The 27161-nt window shown below is 40.3% G+C and overlaps 1 protein-coding gene across 1 annotated transcript in view; it reads right to left on the minus strand.

Moving 5' to 3' along the window:
• The window catches only part of Robo1 (roundabout guidance receptor 1), a 386707-nt gene that overhangs the window by 53724 nt on the left and 305822 nt on the right, over positions 1 to 27161 (minus strand). The window contains exons 10-18 of the mRNA XM_059277691.1: positions 24396 to 24601; positions 22983 to 23064; positions 22670 to 22838; positions 22305 to 22471; positions 16722 to 16843; positions 15785 to 16016; positions 14612 to 14733; positions 10160 to 10331; positions 4212 to 4409 (exon numbers count right to left, since the gene is read on the minus strand). Coding sequence (XP_059133674.1) covers positions 4212 to 4409; positions 10160 to 10331; positions 14612 to 14733; positions 15785 to 16016; positions 16722 to 16843; positions 22305 to 22471; positions 22670 to 22838; positions 22983 to 23064; positions 24396 to 24601 — 1470 coding nt within the window. The remainder of the gene's footprint in view (positions 1 to 4211; positions 4410 to 10159; positions 10332 to 14611; positions 14734 to 15784; positions 16017 to 16721; positions 16844 to 22304; positions 22472 to 22669; positions 22839 to 22982; positions 23065 to 24395; positions 24602 to 27161) is intronic.

Consider the following 27161-nt stretch of genomic DNA (forward strand, 5'->3'; position numbering starts at 1 on the left):
TCATGCCAAGGGTAGGAAAAGTGTTCTTGTTTAATGGAGGCACATGCACACAGGCTAAGACGCAATGTGGCGTGCAGAATGTGTAACTGCGTTAAGCAGATGAAAAACAACAGCAACCATTCATTTCTACTTCAGATGCATGCCTGGCGTGCGTAAGTGAAACACGGTATTCTGTGTAAGTCCCTTCCCCAAGTTACTGTTCAGAATGAACTGAAACCAGAGACACAACAGCATGTCACACGCCAAACTAACACACGGAAAGGAGAGGGTAAGTACAAATAGATACCTGTTGGTGTGAAGGTAAAGGACGGGACTGAAAAATCAAAACAAAACAGAAACTAGTTATTAAGCTGAAGAGAGAAGGGGGACATATCACATTAGTATAAATCAAGCAGACAGCTGAACATAACACAAATGTAAATAACCAAGCCAGTAGGTTTGACACGCTGATATATATGAAGAACACCAAGTCTGAAGTCTAAAAAAAAAAAGCAGCTTGTCTCTACAGGTACCATTCTGAAGTGTCTGACATTCTAATACTCTCAGGAGGGGAATTGTCTGGGTTAGCCTGCGAATGACCTTGCATTTAGTAACACGGAGTCTGCCCACGGCTTTAGTACAAACAGGAATCCTCCGCTATTAATCATTTCCAAACACTGGATGATGGATTCTTAAACAAGTATTATCAGGGCTGTGCTGGAACCTTATCTAGACATCTGAAAGTAAATGCTTAGTAAGTGGAATAATAGGTGCAGTGGAGTGTTCATTACTGGAAGGGGGAGAGAGCGAGGAAGAGAGAGAGAGAGAGAGAGAGAGAGAGAGAGAGAGAGAGAGAGAGAGAGAGAGAGAGAGAGAGAGAGAGAGAGAGAGGAGAGGAGAGGAGAGGAGAGGAGAGGAGAGGAGAGGAGAGGAGAGAGGGAGGGAGGAAGAGAGAGAATCACGCAAATCATACTGCTTTACTGATGAGAAATGCTTGGCAGCACAGTAACAGAGAAACATGATTTTTTTTAATTGTTTTTGTTTGTTTTTTATCATCATAAAAATTTGTGAATGGATAGGAAAAGATGTGGAGCTCAAACTCCAATTTCTCTATGATACTTTATATTTAGAAGCTTTCTAGGAGCAGACAGAACATCTTTTAAATGCCATCCTAGAAGCTGAACAAAAGAACAATAACAGCCACCCCCCCCCTTCACTCTCTCTGCAGTTATAAATCTTAATCTAATCAATAATGCCTGAAATTGAACTGCAGACCTCAAAAGTCGCAGTCTGGTCTCCCCCACTTCCCCATCTTCTCCCTTTTGCTGGGTGTCGGCTGGCACCACAGCCATTTCCATGCTATTTCATAGAGGGAGGAGACAAGATGATTTTCCAATCTCACCCCTTCAACTTCAAGTAAAAATGCGGCCCTAACAAGGACAGCAGGAAAATTCCTTCCTTTCAGATTAAAGATTGCTTTCAACAATTCCTTAGGGAAATAAGCTGGAATATTGATTATTTATCATGTATCAAAACTGCTAAAGTATATTTTCCATTTATATATACATCAATAGCAAATTGATGTTAGGATCTGAGCTTTGACGGGAACATGCTGGAAGGCTGTAGCATGCCTACTTCTTTGCAAAGCACTTAGTACTAGCATACTAGAAAGAACAGCAACAAAACCCTCACTGCACCCTCAATTTATACACAGCAAAACTGTCTTAAGAATTCTACTGTGATTTTTTTCCACTAAGATCTTTTCAAAGTCAGTATAATTTCGCTACATTAAAAAAAAATCCCCAATAGTAACAAGTCCTCACAAAATACAAAACAGAGGTGCATTTCAAACTAAAGCTATTCAAGCAGGAATGGAGCGCCTGAACATTAATTTGTGATTACAAGGACACAGGGAAAGAGAAAAGGCCAGTGGAGATAGGTTTGCTAACCCGTTTGTGAAGATAAAGAACAAATAAAGATAGGCGAGCACTCAGCGGGTGTACCCACCCAAACCCAACTTAATTCCCAGATCTTCCAATAACACAGCTAACACTCTGTGTGCTCGCTGATGTTGGGGATTTGTGGGAATGGGTGTAGACTGGAATGCACATCACACCAACAGAAACGCAGTGAGGCCATACCAAAAATCCTCACTGGTATCCAAACATCACACTCGGGCTTGACGTTGTATAGGCAAATGGGCACTATGCCCTGATGACTTTAAAATACGCCGTATCGTATCTTAGTTCATTAAAGTCACTGCCATTATTTTTTATTTTTGGCATAGGAAATTTAAGATGGCACAATGTACTTTAAAAAAAAATACATAGAAAAAGAATTAAAAAAAAAATGCCCAAGTGAGGAACTCAGAATCAAGGGCTCAGGAAGTCACATTCATAATTATGTTCCATGAGTTCTGTCTCAACAGCAGCTAATGGGGAAGACAATGGTATTAGTTGGATAGCTCTGGGGAATGCGCGTAGGTGTTTACTGGCATGCTCAAAGGACATTAGTAGAGGAAAGGAACGCTTTGGAGAGCAAGGAGAGGTTTGTGTCACATCTTTAGATCCCGAGACAATAGAGAGCATTAACCCGCTACAATTATCCGGCTAGGGCACTTCGCTGCCACCGGAAACAATGGGTGGATACTTACACAATCACGTTGCTGATGGAGGTCCCTCAGGCAGAAGGTGCAAGGGACTCCACATTTAAATATCACTTAGCTATGTTTCCTAACTCAAGTCAGATTTCAAAACCGGTCTCCAAGGGTACCCTCCTCCCTCCCCAAGCCACCTCCCCCCGACAACCCCTTCTCTCCATTACTCTGAGTCAAAGGTTCATATGGCCAGCATATGTCCGCTGTTGTTCCACTTTGTATACATAATGAGCCACACTGTCTTTGCGTTGGCCCGGAGCCCTTCTTCGCTATTTCACAGGCAGGGCCACCGACAGAACACATGTCTGGGGCTTAAAAATGTACAGATGACAATGGCCGAGAAGATTTACATATGGAAGGGGGCTGCGGGGCCAGCCAGGGGTTCATTTTCACAGGACTGGTGACAGTCTCGCTCAATTCTTTTGTCAAGATCTCTTGCAAGCAAGAGTACAGAAAGAGGAGACGGCTGACCTAGAATTCTGTCTAAATGTAGAGGGACATTTTAGTTCCACCTACCACGGACACCACTGACTTTCCATACAATTAGTCAGTGGCAGCACATTGCCAGGACATGTACAGAGTGTTTGCTTAGGAAACATTGGCACAGTTAGGATAAAAAGGAGGTCATGGTTGGGCAAGGAGTATCTTTATTAGCAAGTCTGCCTTGCAGCAACGTAAGTCTCTTATATCAGGCTGACGTATGGGCCCTCTATCTAGGGTGACTCACAATGTTATCATCCAAATCGTGATAATTTTGAGAACAAAAAGGAACATTATAAATAAGGACGGGAGAAGGGGTTAGCCACTGTGACTTATAGCTGACCTGTCATAACCAGAGTTATGGAATACTTGGGGATGGGGAGGACGGCTATCTATCAGGCAGCGGGAAGAACTGACTCGGAGAACGAAAATTAAACATAAGCATCTCCGCGATCTGAGGGTGTGTTGCAAAGGTATGCGGGTCTCTCTCAGCATGTGTGGCCCAGCCTCCAAGTTGTGAATCATAGCAAGCGAAGAGCGCTTTGTCTAAACCTGGGCAGACACCTTAATGAAACTACTAGTTAAACATGTATAAATATTCCACTCCGTGTAAAATCTGTGAATGATAAATGAACCTCAATTTGCTACCTAAAGCAGCCCACACACCTGCCATTCGTACCCACGAAGGGCAATTGTTGTAAATAAGCACATGGCAGTAAGTGCTCATCCGTAAAAACCAAACTAAGATAAAAACAAAACCCCAAGTCATGACAACAACAACAACAAAAAATAAGCCTGAATTCATAATTCCTGTGACAGGTGATTTCAAATTTAAAAAAAATTAAAACCAACACCTGCCTAAAAGAATAGGGTAACGTCTAGACCTTGAAGAAACCTAGTTAAGAGGAAGCGGGTCCTGAGAGCTTGGAAAATTCTGTTGCTGTTCTAAAAACACAAGCACGTTCCGATACGGACAAGTGTGGAGAAATAACAGCACTTATGGAGAACCTTCACGTATCCAAGCCGTTTAACCAAGGCCGCCCGCCGTGAGTAACATACTATCAGTTTAAGATAAAAGGTTTTCTAGCCGCCACACCTTTCCGGATGCCCGCGTACGTGCTGGTGAGCCCGTTCCTCTTCTTGCGGTGCCTGTAAAGCCAGATGCTGAAGACCATGAGGATAATCCAACAGGCTGCCCCGATGCCCGCGATGAAGGCCGGCTGCTTCACCACGTCCGAGATCTGCTGCGCGAGGCTCACTTGGTCCTCGGGAGACACGGGGTTTCCATGAGAATCTGAAAGGCCATCATCCCTTGGTTACTCGGGGTCGAAATCTCAACGTGGCACAACACTACACGTGGACACAGTATACGCGGCTTGTGTTTCATCTTGTTAACGTGTGGACGATGATGGCTGTTTTGCCTTTTTGCCTCAGCCACCACGGGGAAGTTCAAGAGATTTTTCAGGGCAAAAATTTTATTTATTCCGTTTATTTTGAATTCAAAGCAAGGATGTCACATTTTTATGAGACTATAGTTAAAGATATCAAATGCCCTCTGCCTCTTTATTTCAGAAAACTGTGTGGGTGTTTAGAGTGGGTTTCCTATGACAAAACTAACTATATATACCAATGTGCCTCTAAAATATGGAATAATTTAATGCATTCCAGTAAATAAGGCATACTGAATGAGTAAATACACTTTCTCACACATCTGTAGGAACCCTCAAATATTTGCTTCAAAAATGGTAGAAATGGATTAGGTACAGCGGCACACAGCTGTAGGTCCAGCACACAGGAGGCTGAGGCAGGTGGATCTCTGTGAGATTTGAGACCAGCCTGGTCTACACAGTCCCAGGCCAGTCAAGGTTACATAGTGAAACTCTGTCTTAAAAATGGTGTGTGGGGCGGGAGGGGGACAGGAAACCAGAATTGAAATTTTACTTCTTCTGTAAGTAGATCTTAAAAAAAAAAAATTTGTTCTCTTCTCACAACTATTTTGCAAGATTCTCAACTGTCAGAATGACACATTATTTGAAGTTATAGTCAGAAAGAATTATAAAACAGATCACTAAAACACTGTAAAAAAAACTAGCCCTGTAAGAACTATGGATAATCTTTCTTTTAAAATAATAATGATGGTCAGCAGTAGATATAAGAAAAGGACATTAAATATGTAAAAGAATCATCAAGTGTTATGAATAGCCAAAAGGACTCATATTTTCTGTTAAGACACTTTGAATCAAAATTAAAAATTGATAGAATATACCGGTAATAAAATGTACTCATTGGACATTTGTCTTAAGCCTACGGAGGGGTCGCTGAAGCCCGCGGTTCTTAGTCCAGGTCCCACAGAGCTGCCTGGAGACTGCTGTGCTCCCATCGAGCCAGCCCATTTTGTTGGCCCTGCGTGATGCCCAACTTGAGCCTGCCCAATGTGCAGAATCTTCACTTGTGGCAAAAGTTTTAACGTCACCCCACACAACATCTGGTGGAAAAAGAGGTGCTCACCCATTTTACTGCAGTTGGTGCTTTCTTGCTATTGTTAAATCATCTAATATAGACCGTTGCTGTCCTGCATTCTTAAAGTTTCATGTTGGATTGGGTCTACTTCTTTCCTTTTTACTGTAAATTTGTTATTCTCCCACTACCCCTGTTTATCTCCTTCTGGGGGTTCTGTGACCCGTTTAGCTTAACCAGGACCACCTGTATGACCATCGGATCGGAACTATACCCTGGAGTCTGGCACAGCCATCCGTGGGCACACAGTTAAGGGGGAATGGTTCCTTCTTGTCCTAAACCCATTAGCAGCTAATAGAAAGGCATTGAGGGGTAGATTTGACTTAGTCCTTTTTTTTTTTTTTTTCTGTTGTGAGAAAGTCAGGGCCATCTTCTAGGAATATGTTTCAGCTTTGAAAAAAAAGTATGTGTGTACGTATTTTGGGTGCAAATGTATGTGGGCATGTGGGTGTGGGTGTGTCTGTGTTACATATATGCACGTGGAGACCAGAAATTAGCACTGAATGTCTTCCTCAATCTTCATTTTGGAGACAGGATCTTTCACTAAATGTATGGTTCAGTGTTTCCGCTAGTCTAGCGGCCAGCGAGCGACAGGCATCTGTTTTTCTCTGCCTCTCCAATGCCGGGATTTTGGAAGCACACTGTCACACCCAGCTTTTACATGGGTCCTAGGGATTCTGATTTGGATTCTCACACTCTCACAGCAAGCACAGAGCTGTCTCTGCAGCTCCATCTTTCTGTTTTCTCCCAGTTCTTAGTATGCTCAACCCAGATATGCGTCTTATACTCTGGCCTCCGTATGACCAACTCTGTATGGGACACAGCAGTTCACCCTACTTCACCGACCCCACTCGCCCTCTATGGACTCTGCACATGGACAGTAGTGATGGCCTCTCAGTGATGGCACAACACTCTGGAATCCATCCCTGTTTCCTCTCGGAGCAACTAAACCCTTAAACTTTACAGCGGTTTAGTTCTGAGGAGACTTCTGAGTACCAATAAAGATACCATTCCATGGGTCCTTTCTCTAGATTCACACCTGCAGGATAATGAGCTGCTCCTGTGGCCTTCTCTCTGATCCTTGTCTGCACCCCCCTGCCCTTGCACATCTGTGTATAATAATCTGCTTCTGGTATGTCACATGTTTTGTCCCATTGCCTCCTCCATGTCTCCTTGGAGACACACATACCCGTCCCTCATTCATCCTGGTCAGTGACAGAGGGGTCATGCAGGCAGGTTACATAAAAAGTTCAGGACACCTGCCAATCTAAGTGCTCTGTGACAGGGACACCAGGTCATGGGCTGGATGCTTCAGCATACAGACACCAACAGCCAGCTCCTTGGAGCCCTGTCAAGGGAGGACTAGTTTATAGTCACTCCGCAGAAGGACAATTCAAACCCAAATCAGAGAGACATACAGCAATTCTGTCAACACTATCTGCTTTAAAATAGGAGCATTTTCTAGTTCCTAAGCATATTTTCTTTTCTGGAAAAATAATCGGCACAACTAATTCTTCATGTATGACATTTCTTAACTTGAATATTGCTTTTTTCTTATTAAATGATAGGACAAATAGCTTTCAGTGTGTATTGAGACTACTTTAGGAGCATAGCACTCCTCTCCACATGAAATGTCTAAATTCCTTTTCATGCTCTGTGTGTGTGTGTGTGTGTGTGTGTGTGTGTGTGTGTGTGTGTGTGTGTGTACATGCACCCTTTCCTTGAACACAACTCCTAATTTCATTCTACAGAGGGTCAAGGCTGGAAAACTATTTTCACAAGCAGTCACCTGCTTTCAACTGTTTGTTGACCGAAAGTTTTATTTCATGTCCCAGACCCTTTTATCTCTGGTTGGCCTAAGAGCATTTCAACCTCTCAATGCTCACTAAGCAGATCTATTCTTTTCATTCTTAATTCATCCTTTGTAGCTACTAGGTTTATAGATCTCATGGCTGTTTGTGCAAGGTTAAATTGGGTAGCGTCAGATTTTATAGAAAGGGCCATGGGAGGTTCCAATGCCAGCGACCAGATGGGCTTAACCGAATAGTGTAGTGTGACTAATGAATTAAAATGGCCACTCAGTATATCAGGCTTTGTCTTGGTGCAGCTGAGGCTATATTAAAATATGGGAACCTAGAACACACATTTATAATTCCAAGAAAATCAATTTGACTCTTAAATTTCTTGATATAAATCTTAATAAAATAACTCACACTCCCCTTCTCAAAGCCATCTTCCAAAATAATAGGACGGAAAGGCAGTGTGCTATAAAAGCAAACAATACCAACCGGATTGTAGCAATGTAACTTATAATGTTAAAAAATAGATATTGACATTACACAAGTGAATAAATGTGTGTGTCAACTTATATTTATTCCTGCATGTATGTTAAAACATTGTAACAGATGCATTAAGCAAATTTGTTTCAGTTTCCTATATTGCTTGAAATAAGTTGTGAAGCTATTTTTGTCTAGAAGATATGCATGTAATAATTACTTTCAAAGTTGGTTAAGTAGAAACGATAAGTGAAAAATTATTGAACTCTAGCCCAGAGTTGTAACTTAGTAAGCAAGCTTTAAATGGGCATCTCATAATTACCATTTAAAGCTCCACTTGATGGAAGGTGGTTCCCTACTCAGTGACCTCATTCTGTGGTGGCCCAGCCATCTTATGGGTAATCACAACGGGTGAGAGCAATATGCACCTCTCTTAGCCTGAAGCACTGAAGCTCTCCCATAGGAAGTGTTTCCTTTCCTCTCTTCAGCTGGCCTGGGGACAACTCTGGAAATGTCATTTTAAAGATTCAATCTTCTCAGCCTGTGGCCCAGAGTGCCTGGCACTCTTAGAGTTTATACGGAGCTGAGTCCTAACCACTAACTGTGTGTTTGGGATACTACTGTGTCACATCACAGAGCTTTTCCAACTGTCTTAGAGACACCAGCTTGGTCTTAACAACGAAATATGAACAATATTCCAGGCTGAATGTTTCTTAATTTATGTGGACATAATTCTAGGATGACAACATTGTTAGTACATTAAGAAGGTGTGTACTTGTGAAGCACATAGATTTATATCATCTGATCCTTTGGTCACAATTTAACATGTGACATAAAATATTCCAAAGTTTAATTTCTGATTGTTAATATATAAAGTTGACAGTGCACGTCTTGTCACCTTTCATAATTTAAATGTCACTGCTTAAAAATCAAACTATTTTTATCTTGTCTTTTTAAGAATAATAATATTTGTTGTCTTATTTTTTTACCTGTTAATTTGTATATTCTGCATGTAATATATTTTCTGTAGTGAATGATAGTCAGGTAGGCTTCTGTGCCACATTTTCCTTTTCATTAACCCAATATTTTTTACACAGAAATTGTATTTAGCCTTCTAAATAATTAGTATATAAATATTTAAAATTAATATCTTAATTTAGCTTTTGTAATAAATACCAGTTATAATTTTAAATAGGCATGAAATGTAAATATAAATTTTGCATTGCTATAAATTTCCAATACGTGGCTCAGGTGTTGCAAGGACGGTTTTTATTTCCTGTGCTGGCTAGTCTTACGTCAACTTGACACATTAACTAGAGTTATCTGAAAGGAGGAACCCTTAATTGAGAAAACGCCTCCATAAGATCTGGCTGTAAGGCATTTTCTTAATTAGTGATTGATGGGGGAGGGCCCAACCCCTTGTGGGTGGTGCTATTCTGGGCTGGTGTGGTCCTGGGTTCTATAAGAAAGCAGGCTGAGGAAGCCTGGGAAGCAAGCCAGTAATCAAAACCCCTCCATGGCTTCTGCATCATCAGCTCCTGTCTCCGGGATCCTGCCCTGTTTGAGTCGCTGTCTTGACTTCTTTCAATGATGAACAGTGCCATGGAAGTGTAGTCTAAATAAACCCTTTCCTCCTCAACTTGCTTTTGGTCATGGTGTTTTGTCAGAGCAATGGAAACCCTAACTAAGATACTTCCCTCCCAAACAGTAATAAAATCCACAAGTGGAAAGTTTGTGTCTTTCTTTTTCGTTGAGGTTTATTTGATGTTCAATTAATAGCATCTGTTAATTAGATAAAAATTCCGTAAGACAGAGTAAGAATGATAGTAAATATTAATAGCTCTGTATTTGAAAGAGCAATAATTGCACTTTGATGTTTTAGTTGTAAGACATCCACAGTCATTAACCATCTACAACATCTTGGTCAATGATGCACCACACGCACGCAGAACCACGTTCCCAAAAGACTGCATTGCCTGGTAATGTCACGGATGTCTTAGTTTATGTAACTGTACTCTGTAATGCACACACAATCACCTAATGGTGTATTTCCCAGACTGTACTGCCTTTGGTAAGTGACGCGTGGCTACGGATCTATAGTTACCTATGTTTTAGATAAATCAAGATAGCCCCATGGCAGCCATAAGCCATACTCCACCTTCTACTTGACTTGCAGCAATGGCTGATGTATAAGCAAAATAAAGAGTCATGCAGAGCAGGGTGGGAAAATGATAGGTCATGTGACTCTTACCCAACTGGATGAACTGAGGCTCACTCTTGACCCCAGGACCAGCCCCCGTGCTTGCTGCCACCTCCACACTGTAGCGGACCCCAGGAACCAGCGAGGGGATGACCACCGAAAAGGTAGAGCCGTCAACTGTCTTGTTGATGTGATACCTAGTTTCGTTACCTAGACACCAAACCTGCAAGAAGTACAAAATGAAAGCCAAGCTGAAAATTTACCCCTTAACGGCAAAGCTCAGCATCAATCATAGACACGTTTCAGACCTACACAGAGTTCAGACCTGTCAAGAACCCAACCAAGGAAACTTTAGTCATTCTTGGCCTTGACCTAATTCTGAGATTATTCTAGTCAGATTGCATATTGGCCATAGCTGTTTAACGTAGCTTTAACGTTTTCACAGGTACTTTTGTTATATACAATCATTTAAGAGTCTATCATATAGGGTAGTGGTTTTCAACCTTCCTAAGCTGTGACCCTTTAATATAGTTCCTCATGTTGTGGTGACCCCCCCCCACGATAGTTATTTCTATTGCTACTTTATAATTGTAACTTTGCTACTACTATGAATCATAATGTAAATATCTGTGTTTTCTGTTGGTCTTAGGCAACCCCCTTGAAAGGGATGTTTGACTCCCAAAGGGGTCACAACCCATAGGTTGAGAACCACTGATAGAGAGGCTGGACATATGTCTCAACAGTTAAGAAAGTTTGCTACATAACCATAGGGATCATGAGTCCAGAGTTTAGATTACAACACCTATATAATTTAGTCCATAAACATCTGTAACTCCATTTATGAGGGATCTGATATCCTTTTCTGGCTTTGATATGCACCCACACACACATAAAAATACATAAAACAAAAAATTATGAAAAAAATCTTATCACATAAATTGGTCAACTTGCTATACAATATATATTATATATATATATATATATATATATATATATATATATATATATATATTGCTTATTTCTCTCTTAAGGCTCTCATTGGCCCACTTCGTTAGGTTTTTGTTCATTTTTTTAAACAGCAAGAAATTTTCATGAAGAAATTAAAAATTATTCTGCAGAAGGCTGTGAATTATTATTTACATGAAAAAGAAGAAGAATGTATCTGCCATCCTCTGACAATTATATGGCAGGAGTAACTCCATACAACCAGATGCCACAAAACATAGTTGCATAGGAAGCACCGAGCCTGATACCTCAGGACAGAATTAACCAGAACTAACACATCACGTGAACATCAAAACCAAGACACAGTTGTCTGGGAAGGCAGAAGAACTCCTGAATAATCAAAAATATTTCATATAAACAGGTTGGTATTGAAAATAACATATTATTACCAAGGAGGAAGGGTCACTTTAGGGTTTATCTAGAGTATGGTATGCTGAACTGTGATCAATAAGCAATATTAACAAACAGAGCTTCCCTATAAATCGAAATATTCATTTCTGCTTTGTAACACATTGGGAAATGAAAAGAATAACTATATACATTTGCTGCAAGAGAATTCCTGTAATAAAAAGGAAACTGTGTAGTCATGAACTTTAATAGTGACATGCAATAAGAATCCATCTGCTTAGGAAATTGAAAGTTTCACTACACTCTAAGCCTGGCTTTAAGTGTCATTAAAAGATTAATCATAGAACAATAATTTTGAATAAATTGCTATAAGGGATGATATTTTTATTGTTCCCACAAGGAAATGGTATCTAGAGTAGTTCATAACACTCTGGGTTCTCTAAAATACCCTCCAGCCGTGGGAAGGACTGGCTAGGATGGACTATTATCTAAACTATACTAGGAACACAGACCTCAAGGTGATCAAAACACCAATGTGTCTATCACTTGGTCAATAAACTTTAACTCTTTCTTTCGAAGTTTTTATGACTGCAATACAGTTTGAATGCACAATGCTCACAACTGGTGAGACATTCTATCCCGACCTGACCACTGGAAAGAGACTCCTTTGTGAATTTTTCCCAACAATTACATTACACAGCTGAACCGAAGCCACAAACTGATTTCGTACCAGTCAATCGGGTTCTGAAAGGCATTTTATTATTTTAAATTGACCATGAAGTTAAGTGAAATCCATCCTTGCACATTTCTCGAGGAGAGAAATGAGTTCTGACTCTTAGGGGAAAATGTCTACGTTACACAATTTTCCTTGGGAGCCAAGACATCATCACATTTTCGGCTCTTTTACAAATGCTTCTCCTACAGTCTGCTTCCCTGGGCTGAAATATAGCATCCTGTTATACCCTAGTACTGACAAAAACCTTAGACCTTCTGAGAAAGCATTGAAAATGACGGCCACTTTTATCTTTTAATGAACCAGTTCCAAATGAAAATTTTTTCGAAAAGCTTTGAAACATCTATAGAATATTTACAGCAGTCTTCAAAAATACTTTGTGTCATCATGTGCCTGTGTGTGTGTGTGTGTGTGTGTGTGTGTGTGTGTGTGTGTGTGTGTAGCCCTAAGTTTGTCACTCTTCAGGTTACTTTTTGATACAGTATTTCTTAGTGAACCTGGAGCTACCTGGACACCCTGGAGTCAGCAAGCCTGGGACTTCTCTCGTGCTGGGCTTACAGGCACGTGCCCTACTTCCAATTTTTCCAGTTGCTTCTGGGTCAAACGCAGGCCTTTTATGCTCATGCTGTAAGTACTTACCGACCAAGCCCTCTCCCCAGCCCTGCTGACTATTCATTCAGAAAGCATGTAAACAGTTAACGTACAAACATTTTATAAGGTTATTTTTTTTTTTGGTTTCAAAAAAATCACTTTCAAATACTATGCCTACCATTAAGCTTAGGTTTATTAATTACCCATTTAGTTATTACACATACTAAAAAAAACCTGACTTATTTTGTTTTGTGTTTTGGAGTGTGTGTGTGTGTGTGTGTGTGTGTGTGTGTGTGTGTTGAATTTCTCATCCACCTGACTCTATCTCACAAGAACTGGAAATACAGACATGTATCACTAGTTTCAGCTTTATGAATTAATTTGGTACTCAAAAAAAATTATGTTCCAAGCCAGCAAGATGGCTCAGTGGGTAAGAGCCTAGTCACTGGGGCTCACAATCCGAGCTGGATCCCCAGAAGCTGAAGAATGGAAGGGAAAAACAGTCTTGGGGGTTGTCTCTGACTTGCCCTCTCTCACCATGTCTCACACACACTCACACACACACACACACACACACACACACACACACACACACACACACACGAGTAAATAAATGATAATGAAATTATGTCCTTCAGTTCAGCTTTCCTTTGACATCTATCATATGGCCAGAAGATTTAGTAGAATAAACATACAATGGTCCTGGTCAGGCCACACAAGTGCTTCTGATGTTAGCCTGTAGTTCAAAGTCGCTGGCTTACACCAGAGAAGGCAAATGTGTGCATGTTCCTAAGCACAGGTTCATGTTCACAGATGCACAGCCAGATGTATCCATGTTCTCAGTAATGGATATGAATGTATGCCACAATGCTAGCTAATAACCAGAAAACTATGCAGGCATCATAGGAAGGCTAAGCACAGGAGTGAATGTTTTATAGTTAAAATTGGTCATGGTTAAAGATATGTATATGTATATATAGTTTGTTAGCAGAGATGCTGAAAAAGCACACACTTATTTTCTATTGAGATGTTCCTGATTTAATCCACCAGCTATTTGTTTACCCCTACACTAAAACACAAATTTCATCACTATACTTTAATACAGATTCACTGCTAGGCCAAGTTCACATTCTATTGAGTAAAGCTAAAGTTTATAATTTTTTTCAATAAATGTTTTTGCATAGGATGAATCTTAGTGGAAAATGTCCATATTAATGGGCAGAAGAACTATTACTACACAGGCCAAAAAAAAATCATTCAGAATCACTCGATAAAATTACTTGAAAAATACATTACATATCTCAAAAACATATAACAAACAGAATTTTGTTTAGAGACTAAAAATTCTTCATGGAAGACAGACTTCCATGCACAGAAAAGCAATTTTCCCCAACCTAATTGTAAAGTCCTAAATTTTACAGGTGTCAAAAGAGAAAAAGAATCTTCAAAAAACTGTCATCGTTAAACAGAATGTGACTATGTTTAGAGGCAGTTCCCGAGAGTAACCCAATTCTGGGTAATATATTGGAAGTCACATTTTGGGGAGAAAAAAGTATCAGGAGCATTAAACTTTCCATTTCTATGAGATTACATAAGCAAATATTAAATGACCACTTACAACCTTTATTTTAATTTTTACTTATTTATTTTCCAAATAGCTTTTCTAGTTATTGTCAATTACTCCATACTATGCATAAAGTTTAAGAAATAATTCTACATGTTGGCAGTTGGGCCAGCAGATGGCGACAAAGGACGAGAGACAATTCACCCAGGTTACTTTTCCTGGGAGCCAAGAGGGCTGCCAGTGAATTTACTAAGCGAATTACCTTATATTCTTGAACCATGCCATTCTGAGTATCCTCAGGAGGTGGCTGCCAGGAGACAAGGATTGCTGTGCCGTTTCCATCATTCTTCGACACAGTCACACTTCGGGGAGGGGCACTTGGTGCTGTTAAATTGTAGCAAAAAGTAGATTGTGAGAGTGTCCTGTAGAACACCAAAGCACACAGTACTCAAAAACACACAGTAAACGTGCAGACACTACATGTTTTGAATGTGAGTATCACCCAGCCCCAAAGGGCTCCGAACTACAAGTTTCCTCCAAGTTACGCGAAGTCATTGACACTGTGAATTTTTCATAACCAGTTACAGTTACAGCACGAAACGGCTCAGGACAGAGCAGCGAGCTGGATCGGGGCAAGCAGACGCATTGGTCGGGCAAGCCTGTCCACCTTAGTTATATCCTTGGATATAATGGTAGAAGGAGAAAAAATACTCTATGTCTTCACCATGATGTCATATAGCTACACACACACACACGAGCAGACTAGTAATACATCTCTAAAAATTAAAAACATCCTTAGTACAACATCTATTCCTTGTAGCCTATTACCCAAATCTCATATTTTCTCCTTAAAATGTGCAAAAGTAGGAAAAAAGAATGCTTTTTTTTTTACGTTTAATTATAACCTATCATTTATAGATTGAATTACAATTAGAGAAAATTCTTTTTTTAAAAAATAAAGTATACGGTGACATGAAACTTTTTATATTTATGTGAATACCGTTTTTCAGTTCTCAGTTATGGGGTGGAAATACCGGTTTGCCGAGAACTAAGGGATTTCCTAGCATGAGGCATCAGGAGAAAATGTGGACTCTGGAAAGTCCGGGCAAACCCAGATATTACTCACCTTATCTACACCCCGTTAAACATAAGCTCCCATGGATAAAAAAGCGAGCAAATCATGAGAAATCCCATCTTTGAATATGAATTTTAGTAATAGTGTTAACCTTTGCACACGTTTTGTGCAGGTCACCACTGAAGCAAGTCACTCACTGTGCATTTGGTTTGTTCTACTTGCAAATGAATTCCCATACAAAATAATTTAATATGCACAGATTCATGATAAACATCATCACTAATTTTTAAACAACTTCCATTCATTCAAAAGCACAGGAAACATGTTGCATGCCCTGGAAGCCCACTCCATCATACTTACCTTCTTCTAAGGTTTTGGCAAACTTGATTTCACTGTCTGCTCCTTGAAACTCATTAAAAAACGGGCGAGCCTTAATCTCATAGTTGACGCCTTTTCTGAGATCAGGGATCACCACACTATTTTTGGTTGGGGTCCTCACTTCAAAAACTAACCACTCAGATTCACCATGGCTGGATCCAGATGGCCGATAGAGAATTTTATATCCTTGAATATATTGAGATTGCTGGTCCACCTATTACAAGGAGGAATAAAAATGGAGTTAGTCACACCACTTTACTGTTTGGCTGCAAAATAATAAAAATGCAACAAGGAGAAAAAAAAACCAATGGGACCCCACGTGTGGATTTCTAGTGCGTTGCTGTAAGGAAGCATTAGTTCCTATGACAATATTATAACATACTTCAGCAGAAACATGAGGTTTCACTATGGGTGGCACATTATATAAGAGACATGTGGGCATTTTAGAGAAGGTGTTGAAAACCTACTAAGATGAAGTTGGAAGTGGACAGGAGGGTGGGGGTGGATCTAAAAAGCATGAGGGGAAGGGGTAGGGGATGAATATGACCAAAATACATTATATATGTATGCATAAAATTCTCAAAGTGAATAAAAATATATTTAAAAAATCTGCTCAATACTACTTGGAAGTATTTCTAAATTAAAAAAAAATATGTGGCAATGTGCATGTCACATGTCATGCATTCAAATACTTTGTGATTCTATCCCTTGACACTGGCAGGGATATATATATATATATATATATATATATATATATATATATATATATAGGCAGATCATAGGCACTAGAATAAACGAAGTTTGCATAATAGAATTAACGTTGGTGTGGAAGTGAAAAACAGTGACGAGAATTCCCTCTGTATCATCATCTCACAGAAATCACCTGACTATTGAAAACAATACAAATGTTACAACTCACTGTCCAGTGTACTTCCACTGACGAGGAAGAAAGGATGGTGGGGTTGTGGAGGTGCAAGACGACATTCCCCAGCTCTCTCTGGACCTGCTTGTGGTCCACCCCTTGACTGGTTGGTGGGACATCTGCAACAATTCAAGAACGCTGTCAGGCCCTAAGAAATGCTACTGCACCCACAATAACACCCAGAAAAGGAGAATTAGCAGAACTGTGAAGGCAGCCTGAATATAAAGAAAAATCAGCACAACTTACTTACTGTGTGTGTGTGTGTGTGTGTGTGTGTGTGTGTGTGTGTGTGTGTGCGTACACATACGCATAAATCTTCAGGGCCCGAGAAGGACATCAGGTGTTCTGCTTTATCTTTCTGCCTTATTGCCTTGAGACAGGGTCTCTTGATGAGCCTGGAACTAGGCTGACAGCCAGCAAAACCCACCAATGAGCCTCATGCCTCTGCCCCATTCCCCACAGCACTGGTGTTACAGGACGATGTGGTCACGGTTGAGTTTTTTACGTGGATGCTGGGATTCAAAGGCAGGTCCCCACGCTTTCGGGGCAAGGCCTCTTAGCTCCTGAGCCATCTCTCCACCCATTACAGCTTAACCTTTTTATAAGGATCAGGAGAAGAGAAACAAAGAAGGAGTGTGTGTGCGTGTGTGGGGGGAGGTATGTCAGAAGGAGCAGAAAACCTGTGTAAGCCGAAAAGGGCAGGAGGCAAAGATAACAGTGGCAAACAGTAATTTTTAAGAGAGCCTCCTACCATGTAATGACCATTTTACTGCTGAGCAGCAGAGCTCTGGGGCAATTCTCTCTGAGTGTGATACACCCCGCTGCAATGATCCTAACTCCACAAGAAAGAGAAGAATGGGGAGATGCAGCGGAGAGGAGGGGGAATGAAAAGCTCGCAAACACAGGAAGGAGAAATCGAGGGCAGAAAGCAACTGAGCAGCACATCTCCTAGCAGGAACCCGGACATTTTGCCAACTAAGTAGATGGCGGTAACTGGCTATACAGCAAGGGACCGAGGAGTTACAGTTACGGTCTGATAAAATAAATCTGATTAGATCTGGGAGATAAGAGAACTTACCATCATTTAATTGACATTAGTTTAGTTTACCATATTACATGGAGGATTTAATCATTTCTTCTTTAATAATAATTTAGTATTCTCATGAATACTAAAATATTCAAGAGGAGGCCAGGGACGCAGTAAGACTCAAACAGCCACTAGTGTTCTTTATGTTATACTATTTTGGGGAACATGGAACTGTCCCCCAAATTTGCTCGACTCCATCCTCAACAAAAATTGCCCACTGCTGAAGAGGCTTTCTAAAATACAGCTGTGTTTCTCTGTTTCAAGCAGTAAAAGGAATGCATTTTAAAGAACAACAACAAAAAGATTTTGGGGGGACTGCAGGACCATTTATAGACTATCGTATTGTGACACACACATCTAGATGTGTTCCCAACCTATACAAAATGAAAACGAAAGTTTCCGTTTGCTAAATGATTAAATGCTGCCTGTCACAGGATAAGAAGCAAAACCATGAAAGTTTACATGAGATTTGTGACTCTCTCTGGCAGAGTTCAGAGCACCAAGGTGGATGGAAGAGTTGACAGGTCAACCATTATTAAACATCTGTGCCATCTGGCTGGCTGGGAGCCCTACCTAAAAATTAAGCATATGAATAAGCAAAATGGCTGGGCATGGCGGCACATACCCTTAATCCCAGCAATTGGGAGGCAGAGGCAAATGGATCTCTATGAGTTCGAGGCTAGCCTGGTTTATGTAGTTAGTTCAGGACAGTCAAACCTACATAGTGAGACTCGATCTTGAAAAAAACAGAAACATATAAATAAATAAATATTTTTTTTTAAAGACAGGGTTTCTTTGTGTAATAGCGCTGGCTGTCTTGGAACTGGCTTTGTAGACCAGGCTGGCCTCAAACTCATAGAACTCGAACTCTGCCTCTAGAGTGCTGAGATTAAAGGTATACACCACCATCACCTAGATAGACTAGGATAATTTCTGACCCTACATTTTCCACATTTTCCTGTACTGTTGTCCAATGCTGACCTACAGCATACCTAGAATCACAGCCTCAAGAGAAAACACTTAGCAGTTACTTGACCAGCTCAGGCACATCATTTTGTCTCTCTGCTCCCCATAGCTGCTCTGGATTTAGCTACCAACTCTAAGGCAAGAAGGAAGCAGTTGGAACAGGAAAAGTTAGACATCAAACCTGGGTTTGGATGAGCACCTTCCCTTGGGTAACAAAAGCTCATGTAACTTTGGGAAGATTAACTTCCTCCCATCACCCCAAGCCAGCGCTTTAGAGTAGACAGGAACCCTCCTACTGAGGCCCACCCCTAACTGCAAGGGAGATTACGTAACCTCAGTTCCTTATATGTTATGTAATGACTGGCAGCAAACACGGCTTCTCATGAGGACTGGTGAAAGAAATGTATTGTGGTAAGGCACGAAAGGCATTTTATGGCTAGGCAGAGGTCAGGACTATCATAATGGACTCAGAGTCCCTAACTAGGACCACATTATGTCTTCAGTTTATAACCAGTTGCCTCATAGGAAAGCTCCCATACTCAAAGCATCACTGGCATTTCAGAAAGTATGACCAAATACAAAAATAACCATTTTTCAAATGGTTAGTGTGGTGGTTTGAAGAAGAATGGCTCCCATAGGCTCACATATTTGACTGCTTAGTCACCAGGGAGTGGAACTGTTTGGGAAGTATTAGAGGAGGTGGAGCCTTGACAGAGGAGGTGTGGCCTTGTTGGAGGAGGTGTGTCATGGAGGGGGGGCATTGGTGGACTTTGAGGTTACAAAAGCCCATGCTTTTTGAAAGATCAAGCCCAGTGTCTCCCACTTTGCTGCCCATGGAGCAGGATGTAAAGTTCTTAGCTACTGCTCCAATGCTAAACCTGTCTGCTTTCTACCATGATGACAACCACTAACTAACCATCTAAAACTGGAAGCCAGCCCCCAACTAACTGCTTTCTTTTATCAGAGTTCCCTTGGCTATGGTGTCTCTTCACAGCAATAGAACACATACTAAAACAGTCAGGCGCCATGATTTGTGCCCCAATCCCTTAATTTCTTTGATTTAAAACAAACCTGCCAATCTATCCCTTCAGGAAAATTGGATTGTCCAACCAAGTGTTATCATTTTGCAATAGCAATTTATACTATTGTTGTAGAACATTATGTATCAGAAAGAAAATGGGAAAGTGACATCTAATAATATATTTTTGAGATGCTTGTGAATCAGTCCCCTAAATGCATGATATTGTAAGTGCTCTTTGTCAACATTCAGAGATATACTCAGAATAAACATTAGATATTTCTCAATCTAATTCTGAGTCCAGTATTATAACCCCCTATGCAATTAGGATGTAAGGATGACTAGATTCAGACACAATTCTGAAAATCCCAGTAAGGATGAATTTTGTTCATTTGGCAACCACATCACGCAGTGAATTCAGACAGAACTTACAGCTAATTTCAACTGGAGTCTGCGCACTTCACTAAACCCCTCCTTAAGCTGGTCCGCTTGTTCCAGCCTTTTATAGTTAATTTTTCAAACCACAATTCAAGTACCAGATTTTTTAATTTCCTCTATTAATTTTAATCTTGTTAGTGCTGGCTCATCATTCCAAGCTGTCAAGATATATTTAATTGATTCTCTCATTTGGCAAACTTGCTACTTTTCATAGTGATATGATAGCGGAATTTTCTATGAATCTTCTTTATTCTTGTTTTAGACACTGAATGAAGCACAGGTTTGCTATGACATTAGACAGAAAAAACACCTTGCATGCATTATTACTTGTTAGTTAACTCTGGAGAAGTGAGTTCATTTAGCCTCATTTTATACCCAAGGAGACGGGATACTCAGACGTGACCAACTTGCGAAGAGCCACACAGCTAGACTGAGGAGATGAGATGAAAATATTTATTTCAAAATGGCATGCGTATTTCCCTAGAAAGTCAGTCTCCAGGTGACACAGATTCATTTTATCCTGCTGTTTTACTAGCTACGTGTCTGAAGGAGGCTATCTCAACCCAACTAAGAGGAAAGCATGATGTTCATGTGGATAAAACATAGGAACAATATCCTCATTTACAAATGAGTATGTCACAAACACAATCCCGTGAGTATGTGAGACTAGCACTAAGTCTTCTATCAACACTTTCATCTAGGTTCACTGGATAGAGACTCTTCTATGGGGACAGGAGTTTAAACTCACTTAGAAGCTGCCAGAGTTTCTACATTCTTTACACATGCATCTAGTACTGCAAACCTCACACTGTTTCAAGGCAGGCTCCGAGTACATTAAGGCTCCCAAGCAGGTGACTCACAATAGCAAATATGCCTAGGCATCTGGGTGTGTTGATTTCATGCACGAGGAACAGACATGGACATGTTCTGCAATTCAGCTGACTTTCTCTGTGAGTTCTAAAGCAAAACGTCCTTCTTAAAAGACTGCTTAGCTGTACCCTAGGAGTAGCCAGAATATGTGACATGGCTGTTGTCTGCCCTCCTGTACCAGGAAGAAAGCAGTTTGAGTCTTTTAGGCACTTTGTGAACAACTTGCTTCTCTCCTCATATATAACTAGTCCGCAGTTTTTCCTTTGGGAATGTTAACTCAGAGTCAGTGCTTCTGTGTGTGGGGAAATCATTCTCCATTTCCAATCTCCTTACTAAGATAAGAGCCAGTGTATTTTTAATTATGATGACATTAAGTTTAAGGAAAAGGTAATGGTTGGTTCAAATAAGTGTGCATTTTCCTTCTATAAGAATTCTAAAATAATAGAATGAGTAAGAGGGGAGACAGGGAATATAACCTGTCAAAAGAGGAAAATAATGTCAATCCACAAAAGATGAAAAGTAACATATGGAAAAGAGAATCCCAATGAGTAACACTTCAGGTTCTGCATGTGTTAAAACAGATAGTAGATGCTTCCTGTCTTGGTCTCTCACTTCCATCTAGTTTCCATCAAAATAGGTGTCATTTTCCACTGAGATGTTTCATGTCATGCCTCATGCAGTGAGCATCAGAGATCAGAACAACTAAAGACTCAAAGGATTTACTCTTGTGGCTTGTAGGAGATTGGTTACAAAGAGGCATGAAGACAAAGTTTTTCATAGTTACCCTACTTCCATGTGATTTTCACAGGACATGCAACCACTAGGGTGGGAATTCTGAAAAATTATCTTGGAGGTTATGTGGGCTGAATTTTGGCACCGACAAATTTACTCAGTTTTAACTACAATTGTAATAGGGTTAAGATATTAGACTTTTAAAATTTACAAAATGGTAAAGAATATACAAGTAGCCACAGGGTATTTTTAGTGGATTTGTCATCTTATGAGAGACAATTCCATATGCTATCAATCTTGATAGCCTCAGTCCAGAAAAATATAGTTTGTAGACATTGTATTGTATAGTAAAAAAAAAAAGGAACAGTTTACAAATGTGCACTCTAAGCATGTAACACGCATCAAGCCAGTATAATTATAACATCTAAGGCTAAGTAGGTATTTCAAGTTTCAGTCCATCAACATTTACCTTGTGTTTTCACTGGATCTGATATTTGGCTTGGATCACTAATCCCATATGCATTAGCTGCCCTCACCAGGAAAAGGTATATTGCATTAGGTTTGAGTCCTTTGATGGCAAATGTTTCTGTTTTCACATTTTCTGCCACAGTCTGCCAGCTGCTACCCGATGCATGGCTAAGGAAGGATACATTCGTTAGAACAAGAACACTGGATGCAACAACAACAGCAAAAAGAGGAAGAAAAAAGAAAGAGAGAGAAAGGAAGGAAGAAAGAAAGAAAGAAAAAAGAAAGGAAGAAAGAAAGAAAGAAAGAGAGAAAGAAAGAAAGAAAGAAAAAGAAAAAAGAGCATGCAAGAAATCCCCCTCTCTGTACCTGAAGGCTTCTATAATATAAGACGTTGGGGTTGCTCCTGAGTTCAAGTTTGGCTGCCATGATAAAGTTACTGTGTTTTTGCTGACATCTGTGACTTCAGGCTTTGAGGGGGCACTGGGGATTAAATTGGGGTCGGTGGGTCTTGGAGGTTGAACTGGAACTCCAAACTCTAGCAGGTGTGGAGGGAGGAACACAAACATTTACACATATACAAATTGGCACATGAACGTAGGTAACACAGTAGCCTGTCCCTCACGGACCAGGCTGATGGCTTTCGTTACCAAAAGAGCTTCACGACAAAGTGGGGACGTACCCTGTACTTCGATGTAAGCACTCCACGTGGCCTCACCACTGGGGGTTGATGCAGTGCAGGTGTATCGGCCAGTGTCACCCAGCTGTGAAGGCAGATGGAAAAGAAATAGTTGGAACAATCAAGAGCTTGCTGGGCTGGAAAAACAATTACAGGTTTGTATATGGTCCATGAATATGGATAACGACATTAAAATCTGCTAACCAGAACTGTCCCTTGAATTAAATACGTTTTTCTTGAAATGTGGAGGAAAATACTGCATGCATACAGAAATAAACAGCCTTCATATGGTTATCCTAACTGTGCAATGAAAAAAAAATATCTGCAATGCTTTAACAGGCTAGGTTTAGCATCAAAGATTAGGGACAAACGAATTATATTGTAACTTCTTAAATGACTCATTCTATCCCGTCTCTTATTATGAAACTTAAGTCAGTCTCAGAAGTAAAAACAAACCCTTGATGGAAAGAACACTCTCTCTTCTGAAAACTGAAGCCTAAAAGGTAAACCCTGGTTCAGCCTAAAACTCAGGAGCAGCATGCTAAAGCCATATACTTCCGCTTAATGGAACAAGTCTTCTCTTCAAATACTGTCATCCGGCTCTGGTCACGGCAAGAGCAAGGTGCAACAGTGGCCGTGAAGAACTGCAACATTGTAACCTTTGCGGCACACCAAATCAACTGTGATGTTGATCTCAAACTCCAAAGAAGCCACCCACCACACACAGCCAGGCAACTGAAGTGACTGTTGACTTCAGACTAATACTGTCGTTTCATATGTCTCAAAAGCCTGACTGATCTAGACCACAAAAGAAAAATCAAAATCAAAACAATGTAAGGACTGATACAAAAGAAAAATCAAAATCAAAACAATACAAGGACTGATGCGAGATGTAGTGTCCCAGAAGGGTAAATCCTTACATTTGTGTCCATAAATCAGTGGGCTTCTCATCATTTAGCATTCTGATTCAAAATGTATATTGAGTTAGTACATGGCTTTATAAGCCTTATTCATGTGTATGATATTCTGTAATTGCAAAATGCTGAACCAAATAGTCACAACAGAAACACTTCTCAAGTCCACTGTGCATGAAGCAGTACTAGAAAATTTACCTTTCTAGTTAACACTAAAATGCCTTGTATCATACCATATACACGGAAGGCATACCACGTCTCAGATCCCCAGTCACTTTCCTCAATATGTCTTCCGAAGCATTTTCTTTCACCTCCACGGGACCTTAAATTACTTGCAAATCACCTCAAGCACACACAGTGGCATGTCTGAACAAATGATGCATCACCATAAAAATGTGTTTTATTTATTATTTCATACAGGTTATGGTATTTGCAACATTGTTGCTGCCATTAAAAATAAAGCAGAACCAAGCAGGAAGTCCACGATGTCTTTGCAAGTTACCTTAGCGTAGCGGATCTGCAGCACGCCAGTCTCCAGCTGTTTGATCCGAGAATCTTGGGTTGAAACAAGGACTCCATCCTTCCTCCATAGAATTGTGGGCACTGGGCTGCCTGTGGCCACACAGCTGAGGACTAAAGTACCATCCACTGCTACCGTCTGATTCACGGGACCTTGTCGAATGACTGGGGGAGGCCGGTCTGCAATCACTGCCAAAAGAAACAACAGGAAATAGATTTCTGCAACTGGAAGCAATTTTCTAATCATCTGAGCAACAGCCATAGCTGTAGGCTTTGAAAAAAAAAAAACTAAAGATAATTAAACAAGTAATTAAAGTGGAGACATGCATTATTCAGAATGCATTTGCATGATGCACTGATTAGGAATATTAAAATGAGATACAATGTACGCCTTTCAAATGACCAACTAGGCCTGAGCATGTTGTACTATCTAGGGACTGATCTAAATGCTCAGAAATTGAATAAGAGCTGTAGCTGGTGAAGAAGGGCATAGAGCGGTGAGAATAGAATACTGTAAACATGGGAAAAGCCCAAGAACTAGAAACATTTAACACATTTACCCCATAGAGATGTATGAGGCAGATTTTAATGAATGAATCAAAGCCAGCTTGATTTCATAATTGTTTTGTCTCCAACAACAACCACCATCACCATGAAATGAAGCTGCCATGCCACAATGTTTGACAAGTTTGCATTTAAAAAGGTGCTTTGGACTTTTATTTATAGAATTAAACTTGCTGTCTTTTTTTTTTATCTCAGAATGGTCTGTCCATCTGTCTTTCTTTCCTTTTCCCTCTTTCTCTCTTTGGGATGTATGTGTATGCACATGTGTGTGTGTGTGTGTGTGTGTGTGTGTGTGTGTGTGTGGTGTGAGGGCACATTCACATATGTGTATGGGAGTGCATGCGTGTCTATGCCCGTGAGTGCACAGTCCAGAGGTTGATGTGTGATGTCTTCCTATACCGCTCTCTGCCTTATTTACAAGACGGTCTCTTCCTGAACCACGGATTTTAGGTTTGGCCAGTCCAGACAGCCAGTCTGTACTGGGACTCCTCATCTCCTTAATGCTTGGATTACAGGTTCACCACCTCACCCACTCAGTTCTTGTGTTGGTTCTAGGCACATAAACTCCATTCCCCACATTTGTGAAGCAAGTGCTTTATCCACTGAGGAATGTCTCCAGGACTTTGCAATAATTTTTCTACAGAAACATATACATAGCTTAAAAAATAACATCAACACACTATAATGGCTCCAGGAACACTGGAAATTCACCCAATAGCATTGCTGGTAGGCCAACCAAGATAACTGAGGATGATATTCAAACTTGGCAACCGTCATCATCCCATATTAGAATGAACACAAATGGCAAACGCACTCAGTCAATACTGTTTGTTTGTTTTTAATTGAAAATAGACTTTTCCCATACAATACACTCCGCTCACAATTTCCCCTTCTTCGTCTCTTCCGGATCCTCCCCACCTTCCCAGCTACACAACCCCATGCCTTCTTTCTCTCTTGCTTTACAAAACAAACAGGCAAAAAAGAAGACAAACCAGGAGAGCGCAAAACAAACAGAAAACGAAAAAGCACAAGAAGCGTGTGCACACACAGACACACCACACAGAAAACCCCAAGACTGCTTTCAATACTAACTTTAATTGACCTTGAAAAAGGACCAATGAAAGGATTTTTATTATAAGTAAATAACATTATCATACAATATAAAACACCTGAAGAATTCTATGCCTTAACTCCACTATTTTCATGAGAATCTAACACAAGTATAGAGGAAGAAGGGACAAAATTAGAAAAAAATGTTCCCATCTCTTGACTGAAGGAGCTTATCAACCTCCACTGATTTCTCTAAAATGAATAAAAGTTGTTTGTTTAATTTCGGGAAATTGCCTTCAATTATGCAGCTTTAAAATCCTGGATCTCTTAAAAATCCTGGATCTCAAAGTTTAAAAAAGAAAGAGATGCAAATATATGAGAGAGAATTCTAACAAGTTGTCTGATTAAAGGGCCTGGCTGCCAGAGGAACTAAATTTTGGATGCAATAATTTGCGAATCTGGATGTGTCATGTTCAAAGTTTTTATGCACCAAGGATTTTCACAAGCTGGAGTCACACTTCAATTTGTTCCTCGTTTATCATGCAATAATTATTAGTTTTATGCGCTCACATTAAAAAAAAGCAATTAAGGGAAATAAGCAACTATGCATTGCATTTCAGGCTCCCAATTCTGTTGCATGCCATCCTTACTGGGGTGAAGTTTGCCAGTAGCACGGGGAAATGAGAAGGCTGGAGTTTGAACCTTGGCAAAAGTGTTTTAGGTACCACGCTGTTGCAAAATGTAAGCCAACAATTCCTTTGCTTAGAATTTTAAACATCATCCCTGTTATTATCTGTGGAGGCTTGCGAAAATCCAATTGCAGACTTCTCCTGGTCAATCCACTAGGGATTTATAAGAGCACCTGTGTTCCACTGATTATCTGAATGAATATATATTTCCAGGCATTAATTGAATTAGCAACAGAGGGCTTCACTCCAACTGATTATCATTATGTCTAGTACTAGAATGGCTTATATTCAGTAGTCTTGTTATATTTAGAAGGCATCAAATGTCAGGCTCTATTATAATTTATATCTAATTACTCAGAGCTGCTGTATACGGTATCAAGGGTGCCTCACCAATTCTATACAGGTCACTGATGGTTTCTCTGGCTCTGCCTCTTATTTCTGCATGA

The sequence above is a fragment of the Peromyscus eremicus genome, chromosome 12 (genome assembly GCF_949786415.1).
Source record: "Peromyscus eremicus chromosome 12, PerEre_H2_v1, whole genome shotgun sequence".
NCBI classification, from domain to species: domain Eukaryota; kingdom Metazoa; phylum Chordata; class Mammalia; order Rodentia; family Cricetidae; genus Peromyscus; species Peromyscus eremicus.